This window comes from Lycium ferocissimum, chromosome 9 (genome assembly GCF_029784015.1).
Source record: "Lycium ferocissimum isolate CSIRO_LF1 chromosome 9, AGI_CSIRO_Lferr_CH_V1, whole genome shotgun sequence".
Classification (NCBI taxonomy): domain Eukaryota; kingdom Viridiplantae; phylum Streptophyta; class Magnoliopsida; order Solanales; family Solanaceae; genus Lycium; species Lycium ferocissimum.
In genome coordinates this window covers 40,664,070-40,679,214 of record NC_081350.1, presented here as the reverse complement: position 1 = coordinate 40,679,214, position 15,145 = coordinate 40,664,070, and the positions used below count along the sequence as shown (strand labels likewise).

Sequence of the window (15,145 nt, the reverse complement as noted above, 5' to 3'; positions counted from 1 at the left end):
TCGTTGAATTTGTGTTCATAATGCTTCCAAATAGGATTTAAAAAAAAAAATAGTAAGACACTAATCAATGCCTACATGATAGTAATGGTCCAAATGAGTCATCTTTTAATCCTATTATATTAGGATTTTAGTTATATACACGGATTATGTAGTACGAAGATTATTTATGCTATCTTGTTATAACATGCTAGGAATCAAATTTTATCTCGTTACAGATCAATTTTATAGTAGAAATTTACCGTGAGTCCGGAGCCTAAAGGGCACTAAAATGCACAAAATAAACCAAAAGGGGTATAACGTGGAGGGGCCAACGTTATACCCCTTTTGGTATATTGTGGAATGGAGCACCCCTTTTGGTTTATTTTGTGCATTTTAGTGCCCTTTAGGCGGGCCAACGTTATACCCCCCAAAAAAATTTCAGCCTGTCAGACCAAAAAAAAATAAAAATTAATTAATTAATTTAAAAGTATAACGTGGACTGATCCGCGTTATACAAAATTTCTAATTTTGTATTATACAATCTTATTCATCTTCCCATTTCATTCTACACGACAAACATCATTCTAATAGAAGTCGTATATATTGTGTAACGTGGACGGATCCACGTTATACAAAATTTATTTTACACCCACCCCCCCAAACGTTTTACAAAAATAGTTTGTAAGACGTTGGCCAGATTTAAATCATATCCGGCTTTTTTTTAATAAAAAAAAAATTTCAGTAATTTTTAACTCAAACATACACCACAAGTCATATAATAATCAACTCAAACAAATATTTTAACTCATACAATAATTAAATATGTGTTATATATGCGAACATAAAAAAAAAATACTAAAATATAAGTTAAATAAACGTCACACATTAACTGAGTAGTAAATGTTAAATTACATACGTTATTAAACGGCACAAGGCATATTATATATTCTTGAAAGATTACATAAGGAAACAACGATCGTACAACTTCAGAAAAAACATAAGAACCAACAAGCAACAACAACTACTGATTTCTGTCGGGGCAGCGATTCTTGTTATGACCTATTTGCTTGCACGTACTACACTTCCTAGCCATGCGAGCAGGAGCTATATCCATTTCATTCCTCCTTCTAGTTGTACTCCACGCTTCTGAAGTTCGCTTGTGACCCAACGGTGAAAAATTTCCACTGTATGTTTGCTTGTAATACCTGCAACTGTAGTACTTGCTAACATAGGTCTTTGGTTGAATTCTGCGGATATCACAAAATTTAATGGCATGTGAACATGGCATATGGTAGTTTCTCCACTTCCCACACGAACACTTTTTCCCTTCGGCAGAGACTTTATGGATATTTCCGCTTTTACCTTCGTGTGCAAATGTCAGAATCTCAAAGACCCCTTCAGCTGTATTGTATTGCTTTATGTCAGTGTTCTTTAGGGACCTCTCCCAGTATTCATCAAACTTCTTTTCAACTGCGAGCGACCAAAACTTTTTATCCGCAATCAACAAATCAGCAAAGGTGCTTCTCTCAACAAACCGATCAACAAGATTTTTAAACGTATAACGGACCATGGCAGTAATGGGCAATCCACAAGCTTTCTTCAATAAACCTTTGTAAGACTCAGAGACATTCGTTGTCATAGCCCCCAGTTATGACCGTTATCCTTATTCAATGTCCATTTCTCCTTCAGGAGAGCTTTTAACCACAGATGCGCTGGAGGTGACAATCTTTTGATTTGTTCCATCCTCATTTTATACTTCTTCTTCTGGTGCTCTGTAGCCGCCAACCACATTAGCTTCTCAAGGTCACTGTTAAGGAACTTTTTATTAAAATTGCTTTTCAAATGCCGAACACAAAACCTATGGTGCGTGGATGGTGGTTGTAACCAATCATGTGTTTGGACACATTGCAAGATGCCCTGATGACGGTTAGAAATAAGTCCAATTCCTTGTCTCCCACAAACAATATGTCTCCACAACAACACAAGGAACCACGTCCAAGACTCAAAGCTCTCGTGTGCAACAATAGCATATGCAAGTGGAAAAATGTTATTGTTCGCATCAATTCAACAGAATTAACGAGTTTCATCTCATACTTACCCGTACGGATAGTGCGGTCTATTGAGATGACCGGCCCGCAATTTTTGAATCCATCGATGCTTGGTTTAGAAGCCGGAAAAGAAACTTGAAGATGTGTTCGCCTTGCATTGTAGTTGGTCGGTGCTCCCACTCAACAACGGTCCCAGCATTGAAATATTTTGCGATGCCATATATCGGGGCAATGTCTCTAAAGAGGTTTCAAAATCTCCAAATACCATTTCAATAGCTTTCTTACGCCCCTTTTGTGCTTTTCTATAACTAGGAGTAAACGTATGCAATCCTTTTATTTTTTCCTGAACTGGATTAATATTGATGTATGGATCGACCATAATATATGGTATCAACGTAGTAGCAATTAGGTGACTGTTCAAATTGGAATGATCCTTCCTGTAATCATCCGTGAGACAACTGTATTGGAGAACCGTTTTGCCTGCCTTCCACATACCACTTGAAATTTCTCTAAAACGGATCATCCACTCACATCCCAACATATGATGCTTGGAAATAACCCCCCAAGATTTAAATCTGGCCAACGTCTTGCAGACTATTTTTGTAAAAAGTTGTATGGGGGGGGGGGGGTAAAATATATATATATATATATATTGTATAGCGTGGACTGATCCACGTTATACAATATATATGACTCCTATTAGAATGATGTTTGTCGTGTAGAATGAAATGGAAAGATGAATAATTTTTTTTAAAATTAATTTTTAATGTAGAATGATGTTTAGAATGTTTAAATTAATTAATTTTTTTTTTTGGTCTGACGGGTGAAAATTGTTTTGGGGGTTTAACGTTGGCCCCTCCACGTTATACCCCTTTTGGTATATTGTGGAATGGAGCACCCCTTTTGGTTTATTTTGTGCATTTTAGTGCCCTTTAGGCCTCGGACTCGGGCTAATCATATAAGTGATCGGATTGTGTAATTCTTTTCCAGCAGTGTACAGATTTTAAACGCATTACATAAGGACAAAATTTCAAGGTTCATCGAACCATCTAGAAATAAATTTGAAAGAGAACTTTATATTAGAAAAATCTACATGTTTGGTATAGCTCTAGAAATAATAAACTGATGTTCTTTTATTGTTTTCTTTGCTTTATACTATAACCTATGCCAAAATGACGTGCTATCCTTACCTATTTGACCTAAGAAAACACAAGATAAAACTACTATAAAATAAAACTTTTAGGTGTTGACAAAGTTCAACGAGTTCCACTCTTTCACCAAAATATATTTTCTTAATTTGAGGAAAATCTATAAATACAAATGTTACATACTTTTAGTAGGAAGAGAGGGATATGTTTATGAAGGAGAATGACAAATTTTCTTATTTACTTTACGTCGGTAAGTTGTGGTATCTTGTAGATCTTCATTACCAACTTCTTAAGATAAAAAAACAAAGAATTCAATCGTGTCAAAGATAATTCTAATTATCAGATATCGAAAACGAAAATTTGAGTTAATAGGTAAAGGCCAGAAGTCTAATTTGACAATATCACTTGGACCATCTCTCAATTTTTTTTGTTTTCCGCCTACTATATTGAATTCACGTCGCATAAAACCCATAAAGGAAACAAAGTTTTCTACCCGAATTTGTTTCATACCTAAAGCTCGAGCCGTACCTTTAATTAAGGAGAGGGGTATCACTCAAAAATGCTTTTACCCTATGTTGCTTTTTTACTCTTTTTTTGTTTTATAATTATGGTGTCCGGGCAAACTTGTGCGGATCTCGACTAAATTCACGAGATACTGTCAACTCCTATCAACAATAGGTACGAGATAACTCTATCCACTAAGTCTAGAACAAATAAAAATAAATCATTTAGTATTTTTATCTATACTAAAATTTAAACCTGAAATCTCATGGTCCTCGACCGAGGAAAAAAACAAAAAGCAAAGTCCTTGGCTTCATTTTCTCCCAAAATGAAAAATGTCAACAAGATTCATTTTCACTGGCTATGACACGATCTGTTTTCTAGCTGTCTCTTCAAAAGCTAAAGGAGACCTCTTTCTTTAGATCTAGTCGTACTTTTTCAAAGGACCACCCAAAAGCTAGTATTATTTTGTTAACCAAATTATCAGGCTTAATCATTAAATAAGATATCACAAAGCATATGAATAGAATCTCCAAAAGTACTAAAGACAAACTAATTACACATTAAATAATTACTCCCTGCCTTCTCCAGATCCTGGATTTCTGCAGATTTGTTTATAATAATACTATCCTTTTAATTATTCTTATTTAATCAATTCGTCATCATTTCCCCTCATAATAACATCATTTACAACCTATTTTATTAGTAGGCTTCCAAAAAACAAATGACAGAATAGCTTGGGACCCTCTAAACTTATTGATTTTTATTCGGTGTATACTTAAACTATGCGTTAGTTTAATTACCCTCCTAAATTTGGTAATATAATAGTCTCGATCCCTAGACTCTGACAACCCCTTGACGTGTGACACACGCACTGCCACATGAATTATTTTGTCCATGTGGCATTTTTTAAGGATAAAATATATTTTTTTTACCTTTTTAAGTTCACTAATTATTTAGATCATCTTTTTCGGGCCAAATTTGTAAAAAAAGAACTTGAAACAACAATATTTTGACCATCCTTTTTTTTATTTGGCTAAAGATAATGATATTATAATCAAGTTATTTGTATATATTTGGCCAGGAAAAGAAGAAATACACAGTTAAAGCAAATAATCATTGTATCTCAAAAGAAATAAATAAAATATCAACCCAATATTTTAAGAATTTGACCCCAAAAAAATAATGCAGAGTTGAAATAAATAGTAATTGCATGAAAAGAAAAATACACAATTTTTTTTTTTTTTGTAGAAAATGCACCGTCTAAACTTCATTACTTTTGCTAAACCTTCTTTTTATTTGGCTAAAATAAATAGAGTTTCAACTAAGTTATTTAGATTTGGATCCAAAAAAAGAAAAAAATACATAGTTGAAATAAATAATCATTATATCTAAAAAGAAAAAAATGCAATTGGGATAAAATATGTAATGAATATTAAGAAAAACCAAAAAGAAACACAATTGGAAAAAAAAATCATTATATTGATTATATGGCGATTAATAGTTGAAAAGTACTCCACTTGGAAGCTGATTTTTCGATTTTTGACTCATCCACGCGCCTAAAAGAGAGTGTGTTCACGCTCTTTGCCACATCAGAGTCTAGGGGGGTCGAGACTATCATATTACCAAGTTCAGGGGGTAATTAAGCTAACGCATAGTTTAGGTGTACACCGAATAAAAATCGACAAATTCAGGAGGGTCCCAAGCTATTCTGCCAAAAAAAAAAAATCATAAAAATAAGTGAGACAAAAAGAAGATCGTAATTAAGAAGCCATATAATATGAAAGGAGACAGTGAGTCCGTAGTTTCTAGTGCAATTTCTGTTTTTAGCCTTAGTGTACTCAGGCCAAACTTTTTTTTAATAGTGGTAATATATAATTAAGAATATTTAACTTTTAATAAATTAAAATATTTACTTTTAATTTACTGGTGAATCTGTACAAATGATGAATTATTGTGCATGTGTATATGTTATTCAGAATTAAATAAACTTTAAAAAATCATAAAACTAAAATCAGAAGGAATAATTAAGAATCAGAAAAACAATTACTTTTCTGTTTTTTCCTTCTTCTTTTCATGTGATAAAGCCCTTATTTTAGAGGCCGTTGACAATTGGATTTTCCTTCTATTTCATTTTACATAATGCACTCTAACAGAATACTAAGTTTAAGAAAGAAATATTTTCATAATTTATATTCTAAACTATGAGCTGATTGCCCGTTAGGGATGATTTATAGATCATTAAATTTCCACAAATGAAATGACCCAACATCGTACGCAAAAAGAGATTGAGATGACGAAGTAAATGACACTTGATTCATGCACCTCCTTACTTAATATCGTAATGAAGTCCTCATCCCTGTCTTTAGAAGAGAAAGCTTTCATACTATTTTTGACTTGCATTTGTTAAGCATATAACATTTTATCAGTCGATTTGCAATTTCATCTCTGATGAAAAGTTGTCATAGATATGGTAAATAATTTCATTAAGAATAAAATAAAAATTCAAAATTATAAATTGCTTCTGAATAAAAAAAAAATTGGATAGACTAAAAATAGCACGTCATATAAATTGAAACGAAAGGAACACAAACTCAAACCCTGCCATTACTCATCGTGGCTGACTGGACGGTGGAAGCTGACAAGCTAGGAGAAGACGGCCCACCGTCGATCTCACCACCACCGTTGGCGGCGGGGCCTCCGCCACCGAGTAGTAGTAGACTGTTGGGTTTCATGGAGTGACACGTGGCGGTGGAAATAGCTGTGGCTAAAGAAATTGGCATTAGGCGCAAGCCTTTCCCTTAAAGATACTGCATGGCTGATCCCATATCTTCTTCATTTCATCTTACGTGATGCTTTTTAACTAAATTGTTTAGAAATTTAAGAAAAGAAATACTCTAAATAAATCATCAATATTGTATAATGATAAATCATTTCAAGAAAATAAAATAAAATTTTTAACATCAAATTGCTTTTAAATAGAAGAAGAATTTATCATTTTTTCAGACAGACTAAAAAGACGAGTCACACTGGGATAGCCCCACCACCCATTGCGACTGACTGGATGGTGGAAGCCAGCAAGCTAGGACAAATCGGCCCACCGCCAGTCTCACCACCACCGTCGATGGCGGCGGGGCCTCCGCCGAGTAGTAGTGGGTTGTTGGGTTTCATCGAGTGACACGTGGCGGTGGAAATAGTAGTGACTAAGGAGATTGGCATAAGGCACAAGCATGGCTGATGATCCCAAATCTTCTTCGTTTCATCTTACATGATGCTTTTTAACTAAACACGAAATTTAAGAAAAGAAATACTTTTGAAACGTATACTCTAAAATAAATCATCAATATTTGTATGATTATAAATCGTTTCATAAGAAAATAAAACCAAAAATTTAACATCAAATTGCTTTTAAATAAAAGAAGAATTTATCATTTTTTTTTTCCAAACAGGTCACATTGGGATAGAAGGACCAACTCAAGCCCCACCACCCATCGTGGCCGATTGGACGGTGGAAGCCGACAAGCTAGGAGAAGACGGCCCACCGCCAGTCTCACCACCACCATTGGTGGCCGGCCCTCCGCCACCGAGTAGTAGTGGGTTGTTGGGTTTCATGGAGTGACACGTGGCAGTGGAAATAGCTGTGGCTAAGGAAATTGGCATAAGGCACAAGCCTTTTCCTTGAAGATATTGCATGGCTGATCCCATATCTTCTTCCATCAGCTTTGCAACCTGGTGCTCCGTCATTGTCATGGAGGTGTCATTGTTTGACAACGATGTCGTTCCGTTACTCCCCCGACCTCCATTTCCTTGTACACAATCACCTCCTCCCTGCAAAATCAAATTAATTAGTACTATTTCCTTAAACAAGTAATTTCACTATTTCATTACTTATATATTATTCCATTCGTCTCAATTTAAGTGTCTTACCATTACCATTCGTCTCAAGATTTAAATGATATTTTTACTTTCTTCTTTTTTAGGACCCGTAAAAAAAAAGTGTCTCTTTTTATATTTAGTAGGTTGACAATTCATACATCCTACATGACAAGTTTATAACAACAAGATTTAAATGATATTTTAGTACATTATACACTTCTTTAGTTTAGGACCACAAGATTCAAAAATCTCTCTTAATTTCTTAAAACTCTTTGCCTAATCAAACTAAGACACTTAAATTGGGATGGCGGAGGGAGTATTGTGACTGTTTACAACTTAAGGAAAAGTAGGCATATATTTTTTTTAGAATTTTGCGAAAACTTTCTTAAACATGTCAAGATATTTTTAAGGTAATAAATAAGAACATGCATGTTATTAGTTTTAATGCAAATATTTTATTGTTTCGACTACATTTTGGATGGGCTTAAAAACGGCATATGATCTTATAGGCCTTGATAGCTTTTATTTTTTTAGATAAGCTAAGCTATTCCAATTGCCTTTATGATCTTTTATGGCATTTACTATTCTTAAATTATTTTTTTAGCATATTTTTAAGCACAAAATGTCTTTAAGTCTTGGGTTTTCCAAATTAAAACACTCAAAAAAAATTTTGAGAAAACAGCTTATAATTTACTTATAAGCCAATCCAAACGGACTCTAAGATTACTCCTAAAGAACGTGGTGAGATGATTGGAGGCGGATTCATTAGTGCAATTCTTACTATGTATATAAGATTTGAACAAAAATTGTTAAATTCACGTGAACATATAACTATTACTACTATAGATCCAATGTCTTGCTAAATAGATAACCACTATTAATCAAAGATTTCGAGCCATTATATCTCTCAATGTAAAAGAGTTTGAGAAATGTGCTAAGTAAAATAAAGAGAAACTTTCTAATAGGAAGCTACTTCCCCATTTGAGGGATTCTACATAACGCAATTTTGAATTAATCGAATTGGTAAGTAAGAATACCGGTTGATTATGTTAGAAAAATAATATTTTCTATTTAATATCTCAAAAATAATATATTCTTTATTTTCTTAATATTTATTTTGTTTTAATGTCAAATATTTTATTGTTCAAAACGTTTCTGACTACATTTAATTAGCCTTAATAGCTTAGCTTTTATTATGAGAAATGTTTACTGTTGTCATATGTTAGTATTTTGACAAAGGCATATGATCATATTGAATAGGCCTTCAATGGCTTTTATTTTTGATACGTTTTAAGTCTTCAAACGTTCGGATTTTTGCTATTCATTTGACCAATTGCCTTTATGATCTTTTATGGCATTTACTATTCTTAAATCTTTGTACGGTAGATGATTAGAAGTTAGCTATATAATAATATATAATATAACATTATGGGTTGATCTTTTGGAGCGGGAAAACCGGAGAAAAATATACTCCTCCTCATTTTGTAGTCTTGGGTTTTCTATGAGAGATATAAACATATTTTTCCTTGTAGAAAAGAGATACATCAAGAAAAGTTCTTCCTCCCATATTTTTGTGTCTTTGGGTTTTATTTTGAGATAAATCTTTGTTAGATTACGGCTCCTAGTTTTGTACTAGAAGAGCTTGTTGAATCTGGGGGATACACGCATACCGGGTGAAATATCCTTAAGGACGATCTTGCCATCGGCATGCCTCGAAGTTAGCTATATAATATATAATAAACTATGAAAAATTCTCTACAATTGTTCGTGATCAAGCATTTTCCCCAAGTGTAAAAGAAGTTCCTACAAGTGTTCGTGATGAAGAAAAGTCCCTACACATGTTCGTGATGAAGAAAAGTCCCTACACGTGTTCGTGATGAAGTATTTTCCGTAAGATTTCCAACAGATTATATCAAAAAATTGCTATTGCTTTCTAAATTAAAAGTTTAAGAATAATAATTCGAAAGCTTTTAGCTTGGAGGTGAAAAATGGAGTGGGCAGAGGAAAAAAAGCTGAGCACGCGTGGTGCTTTTTGTGAATGTCACATTCTGCTGACAGAGAACTTGAGAGGAACAGATTAGAGGTATTTTGTCTGTTCAAGAATTATTCCCATGCTTTCTCTACTGATCAAAGTACTATGCTATTTTCATCTCCTGTTGAGTTTTCTTTAAATGGAAAGCCTAAATAGGTATATTCCTCATAGCAATAGGCATAGGCACAGGGCATTAATTCTATTTCCTACTTTTCCCTTTATTGTACTCCATGTGAGTGAGTGTTTAGTCAAGTACAATAAAAGAATAACCATTTGAAAGTACAGCAAGTGACTCGTAATTTGATAGGGAGTCAGTTATCTGCACAATTTACCGAGCTAGATTTGGCATCACCTCGTATTAGGCATTAGGATCGTAACTAATTCGAATTTTGTGTTGTCTAAGATCCATTAAAAGGGGAATATTTTTTACGACGGTTTTCATATTTAATGCTCGAATTTGAGGCTTCTAGACTTTGATTAAGGTGGAGGAATTTTATGAATTTCACTTCAATTCTTTGTGGTGGCATAATTGTCATAATCAGCTTATGATATAACATTGCGTGGACATATTAATGACTGTAATTTCAACTAAGGTAGGATGTGGTACCTCAGAGGACCTATCTGCAACTAGGGGAGCAACAGCTGCAGCACCTCCCAATCTGCTCATACTCAGAACCTAATTAACACATAGAAGAAGAATAAATGAAGAAAAGCACAAACACTATGAAGTTATAGTCTTATAGAAATGGCCAAGAAGAAATCTATTAATCCCTTTGTCTCAATTTATGTGTCTTACTTTGACTGGACATAGAGTATAAGCAAGTAACATTCTTTTTACAAAATAATAATGGTGTGTTTGGTATGGAGGATTTCATTTTTTTCATATCTGATTGGTCAAAATCAAGAAAATGACTTTCTTAATGAAAGATGGAAAACAAAGTTTCATAAATGTCATCTGCAAGCTCTTTATCCTCTTCACCACCAATGCACCCAACCCCCAACTCTTGACCAACCCACCCTTCGATCTTCCACTTCATAATATTTTCTTAGATTACATATAAATGTTTTTGAGGTAATATTCTTTTTGTTTACTTACCAAATAATAAAAAATAAATAAGAACACCATTTATTTTTCAGAGAAATATGTTTTAGGATAATATATTTCCTTCAAACCAAATACACCCTAAAATAAAAGTAATATGTACAATAAAAATTGAAACATAAGAAGTATTTCCCCCCGTCCCATATTACTTGTTCATTTTCTCCTTTACACGCCCCTTAATAAATCATAAATGAAAGGTGGATTTTTATTACCCTATCTCTATCCCTCTCTAATAAATTGCACTCTAATCATTATTGATTATTTTCAAGTACAGTTAATGCTAACGGGTTGCCCTTCCCCGGATCCCGCACATAGCGGGAGCTTAGTGCATCGGGCTGTCCATTTTTTTTAAAGTTAATGCTAACGGTAAGATGGAAAGGATGTAATTAATTCTACCTTGATGTTGTAAATTGACAACTAATTTGGGACAAATATCTTTAATAGTATGGACAAATAATATGGAACGGAGGGAGTACTATACCAGAAACACATATTCACACACCAAGTTGGAAACAATTATTACTACTACTACATTTTCCATCCCAATTTTGTCATCTGGGAATCATCTATTTCCAATTTTTAAGTCCAAGAACAATAAATGTGGAAACAGAAGAAAGAGAGAGAGTGTACTTTGACTTGGAGCTGGAGGAACCTGACATAGTCGATGATCTCATCTAACATTGATGCCTTGTCTGTCTGTCATTCCATAACACACCATCACGTTAGTTCCCCATTTATCTCGCTCATTTTGCAATAATACAATAATTTACATAATAAATTGATTGTGGCAATGTCATAAAGGCAGAATAATTAGAGTGTAGTATTTAAAATTCATAATCTAGAATTTACTCTGGCAGAATACAATTTGCTCTCACATGCTGACTTAGACAAACAGGAGACACACACACACTTTGAGTTCGAATAAAATTTACTCACATATATATAGTTGAAAAACAACAATTTCCAAATTTATACTACTAAGTTTACACAAATCTTCACTAAAGAATCGAAGAAAAAGTAATAATGTCTTGACTTAAAATTATGAATCAATCTTGATTTGGCTTGTAACATCAATATTTTTGTTTTCACTTACAACAAACTAGTATTATTCACATACTTACAACAAACTAGTATTATTCACGTAAAAAACGTTAGTGAAATATAATCTACAAACACTAAAACATGAAAGAAAGATAAAGTACTTATAAAAACTAATTGGTCCTTTCGTAACATGCATACATTAAATAAATGTTGAATTATGCCTAAATGAATGAGTAATAGCGGATTATGATCCCATCAAGTAGTACTTGTTTTTTATCAGGACACGTGTCTCCATCTGATCTCCATTTGGCAAGTGGGACGATAATTTTGGAATGACACGTGCCCACCAAAGCAAACACTAGACACAGAGCAGCTAAAATACTATAGTAGCAGTAATCCGATTTATTGAGCTAATTCTATACAAATAATTTGGATTAAATCGAGTACATTTGTTATATACTTCCTGTCTCCTTTTATGAAGACGTTATTATTTGGAGTCAAATAGTTTTTTATTGTAAATTTTCAGACTAGTTTTAAAAAATGTTTCCCACTTGTAGCCTGCGAGATTACACGTGATATGTTGTTGTTATTATTTTTATTTTTAAATAGTGTTAAATATTAAATATGTTCGGTCATAATACTTTTAGAGTAATTTTTAAATATGAGTACATATAAATTCTATTTCAAAAAAATTGAAGAATTTATACACAATATTCACATAAGAAATTAGGTATTTTAATCTTCGTACTCCATACTAACTCACTTATATTGAGCAAAAGTAACACTTCTTCCGTCTCAATTTATGTGAATTTGTTTGACTGAAGATAAAATTTAAGACAAAAGGGATAATTCTTTAAATTTGTGATCTAAAATAAGCCAAAAAAATTTATGCGACTATAAGTATACTAACTAAGAGTAAAAATGAGAAGTAAGTTAAAATGTTACTACTAAATATAAAACGATGTCATTCTTTTTGAGATCGACTAAAAAGAAAAGAGTATCACGTAGATTGGGATGACAAAAACTGTATTTATACGATTTTTAAAACGTACTCCAAATATTTTATCTAAAAAAATCTTAAAGGAATCGAGATGAAATATTAAAAATGAAGAGAATAATTTTAATTTATGTTATTAGGAGTGAGAAATTACCTTATTGGCATTGGGTACCAACTCCTGCAACGACTTCATTCTCTCTGCAATTCTCTCTCTCCGCAACTGCTCACATCCAATTTCGGAACACAACAAAACAAATCAGAAAAAACCACAAAATTCGGCATCAAATTCTAACTAACTCATCACAACAAAACAAAAATCAAAACAACAAATATCCCATAAAAATAAAATATTAAAAAAATTCAAAATAAAAATAATTGCAACAACCGCAGAAGAATTGAAATTAGCTATGAATTTTGTCATTAATCTGTCACTAAATAACTTGCCTAATATAATTTTCTGATAGTTTGTCGCTACTTCAATGCTAAATAGGATTAACAAACATATTTTTCAGCTTAGCTACTCCCTATGTCCCAATTTATGTGACATTTTTCGCTTCCTGAGATTCAAACTCATACTCACGAGCCTTTGACCAATTTTGACGATGCATTTTTTTACCATATTGATATGAGAAAAGTTGCACCTTATAGAACTTTTCATGTGCTTTCAAATATATAAATTTTAATATTAAAATAGTGAGTTAATCTAATTCAATTTTAGCCTCAAAGTCTAATCAAATTACTCTCGAAAAGCGAAAAGTGTCATATAGATTGGGACGGAAGGAAAATAAATTTTATCATTAATCTGTCACTAAATGACTATCAGCTAATATGATTCATTGATAATTGGTCGCTACTCCATAGCTAAATAGGATTAACAAACAATTTTTTTCAGTTTAGCTATAAAATTTGTCAGTCGCTAAGTACGTACTCTTTCAGCAATGCTGTGAGGATCAGTTGCTTGTCCTCTTCGAGCCCTAACTTTCTGTTGCTTTGGCCCAGCTGAACCACTCGCCGCCGGCGTTTGATTCATCGTCGAAGATGCTGGAGCTCCAAAACTCTGCGCCAAATTTTTAAAAACTACATAATAAATATTATAAATCACAATAATTAACGTCTTAAAATATATTCAAAAGACATATGAAGAAATTCTGGTTAAAGGAAAACTTGATTATAAGTCAACGTTGACTCTCAAAATTCCAACTATGCAACATAAATTGCGACCGAGGGAGTATGAGTTAGTGCCTGTATCTAAATGTATATATATGAGGAGAGTTGATTTCGATAAATTAGCGAAAAGAATTAGTATACAATAGTTGATCTATGTAATTGATTGAAATATACAGACCTGAGAATGGTGAAACTGCTGAGATTGATTAGAGGTTTGACCAAGAGATCCAGCGAATCCATTGAAAAGAGCTTGAACTGAAATGTCATTTCCCTGTAATTAATTAATTCGTCAGTAATCTACTAATTATAATTATAAACATGATTAAACTATCACTCTATTGAATTTTTGGTACTACATGAAACTCACCAGATTTGCCTGTAATTTACTCATCATTAATCTACTACTTCATCTGTACTAATTTATGTGGCGCTTTTCGCTAATCGAAAGTCAAGTTAACTAAACTTTGAAACTAAATTAGATTAGATCAACTTAATATTTTAAAACTAAAATTTAGATATTCAAAAACTATAGGATTAGTACCATAATTTGCAACATTTTTCATGTCAATATAATGAAAAAATAGTTGGTCAAAATTTACACAGATTGAAAAAACGAAAAAAGTGTCACATAAATTAGGACACAGTGCGTATAACTCAGGCAATTAAACAATTAAATCACTCTAGTACACTGAATTTATATATGAAACTGACCGGATTTAAAGCATCATCATTTTGGTCACCATTAGCAGCAAGTCCTGTAGACATGAAAAGCTGTTGTTGAAGCATTAATGCTTTAGCAGCAGCAGCACCATTACCAGTGATCTGATGTTGTCTGAGTTTTGAAGCTAAGAGAGTTGACTGTTGTTCCTCGAAATTATACGGTGTTTGAGCGTCACCTGAGGAGATCATATCAGGCCATGGAGAAGAAGAAGTAGGAACTGAACTGAGAATTTGTTGAAGAAAATCATCAGTTTCTCCACTGTTTTGAAATGAGTTCATTGCTTCCATTTTTTGTTAAAGAGTTTGGTGGTGGAATGTTGTTTATATAGGTTGGTTATATAGAAGAAATTGCATCCTTCAAATGAACTGTTATTTGATTTTTCGCTCTTCAAAATTGAACTTAATTATGCTTAGGACCCGTTTGGCCATAAGAATTATTTGCTTTTTTCCGAAATTTTTTTTTTTCACTTTTTTCAAAAGTTAGTGTTTGGCTATGAAAATTCTAAATACACTTTTTTTTTTTTTAAAAAGTTT

At 32.9% G+C, this 15,145-nt stretch overlaps 2 protein-coding genes across 2 annotated transcripts; both read right to left on the bottom strand.

Moving 5' to 3' along the window:
- Nucleotides 1-1,000: 1,000 nt before the first annotated feature.
- Nucleotides 1,001-1,618, bottom strand: LOC132031913 (uncharacterized). Its single transcript, XM_059421780.1, has one exon. It carries the CDS (start codon nucleotides 1,616-1,618, stop codon nucleotides 1,001-1,003), a length of 618 nt encoding a protein of 205 aa, XP_059277763.1.
- A 5,386-nt stretch (nucleotides 1,619-7,004) lies between these two features.
- LOC132030788 (bHLH transcription factor RHL1-like) lies at nucleotides 7,005-14,901 on the bottom strand. The gene is made up of 7 exons (XM_059420530.1): nucleotides 14,603-14,901; nucleotides 14,070-14,162; nucleotides 13,653-13,781; nucleotides 12,879-12,944; nucleotides 11,317-11,382; nucleotides 10,192-10,260; nucleotides 7,005-7,504 (listed from the first exon to the last, which is right to left on the bottom strand). The coding sequence occupies exons 1-7, from the start codon at nucleotides 14,897-14,899 to the stop codon at nucleotides 7,151-7,153; spliced, it is 1,074 nt and encodes a 357-aa protein (XP_059276513.1). The 5' UTR covers nucleotides 14,900-14,901; the 3' UTR covers nucleotides 7,005-7,150.
- Between the last annotated feature and the right edge of the window lie 244 nt (nucleotides 14,902-15,145).

What these genes read in the sequence shown, in the direction of transcription:
- LOC132030788 (XM_059420530.1), bottom strand. Translation starts at nt 14,899, where the DNA reads ATGGAAGCAATGAACTCATTTCAAAACAGTGGAGAAACTGATGATTTT. An exon ending in CTCACAGCATTGCTGAAAGA is followed by an intron (nt 12,945 to 13,652) that starts GTACGTACTTAG and finishes GGATGTGAGCAG; the next exon opens with TTGCGGAGAGAGAGAATTGC. An exon ending in TTGCAGATAGGTCCTCTGAG is followed by an intron (nt 7,505 to 10,191) that starts GTACCACATCCT and finishes TTGATTTTGCAG; the next exon opens with GGAGGAGGTGATTGTGTACA.
- LOC132031913 (XM_059421780.1), bottom strand. Translation starts at nt 1,618, where the DNA reads ATGACAACGAATGTCTCTGAGTCTTACAAAGGTTTATTGAAGAAAGCT.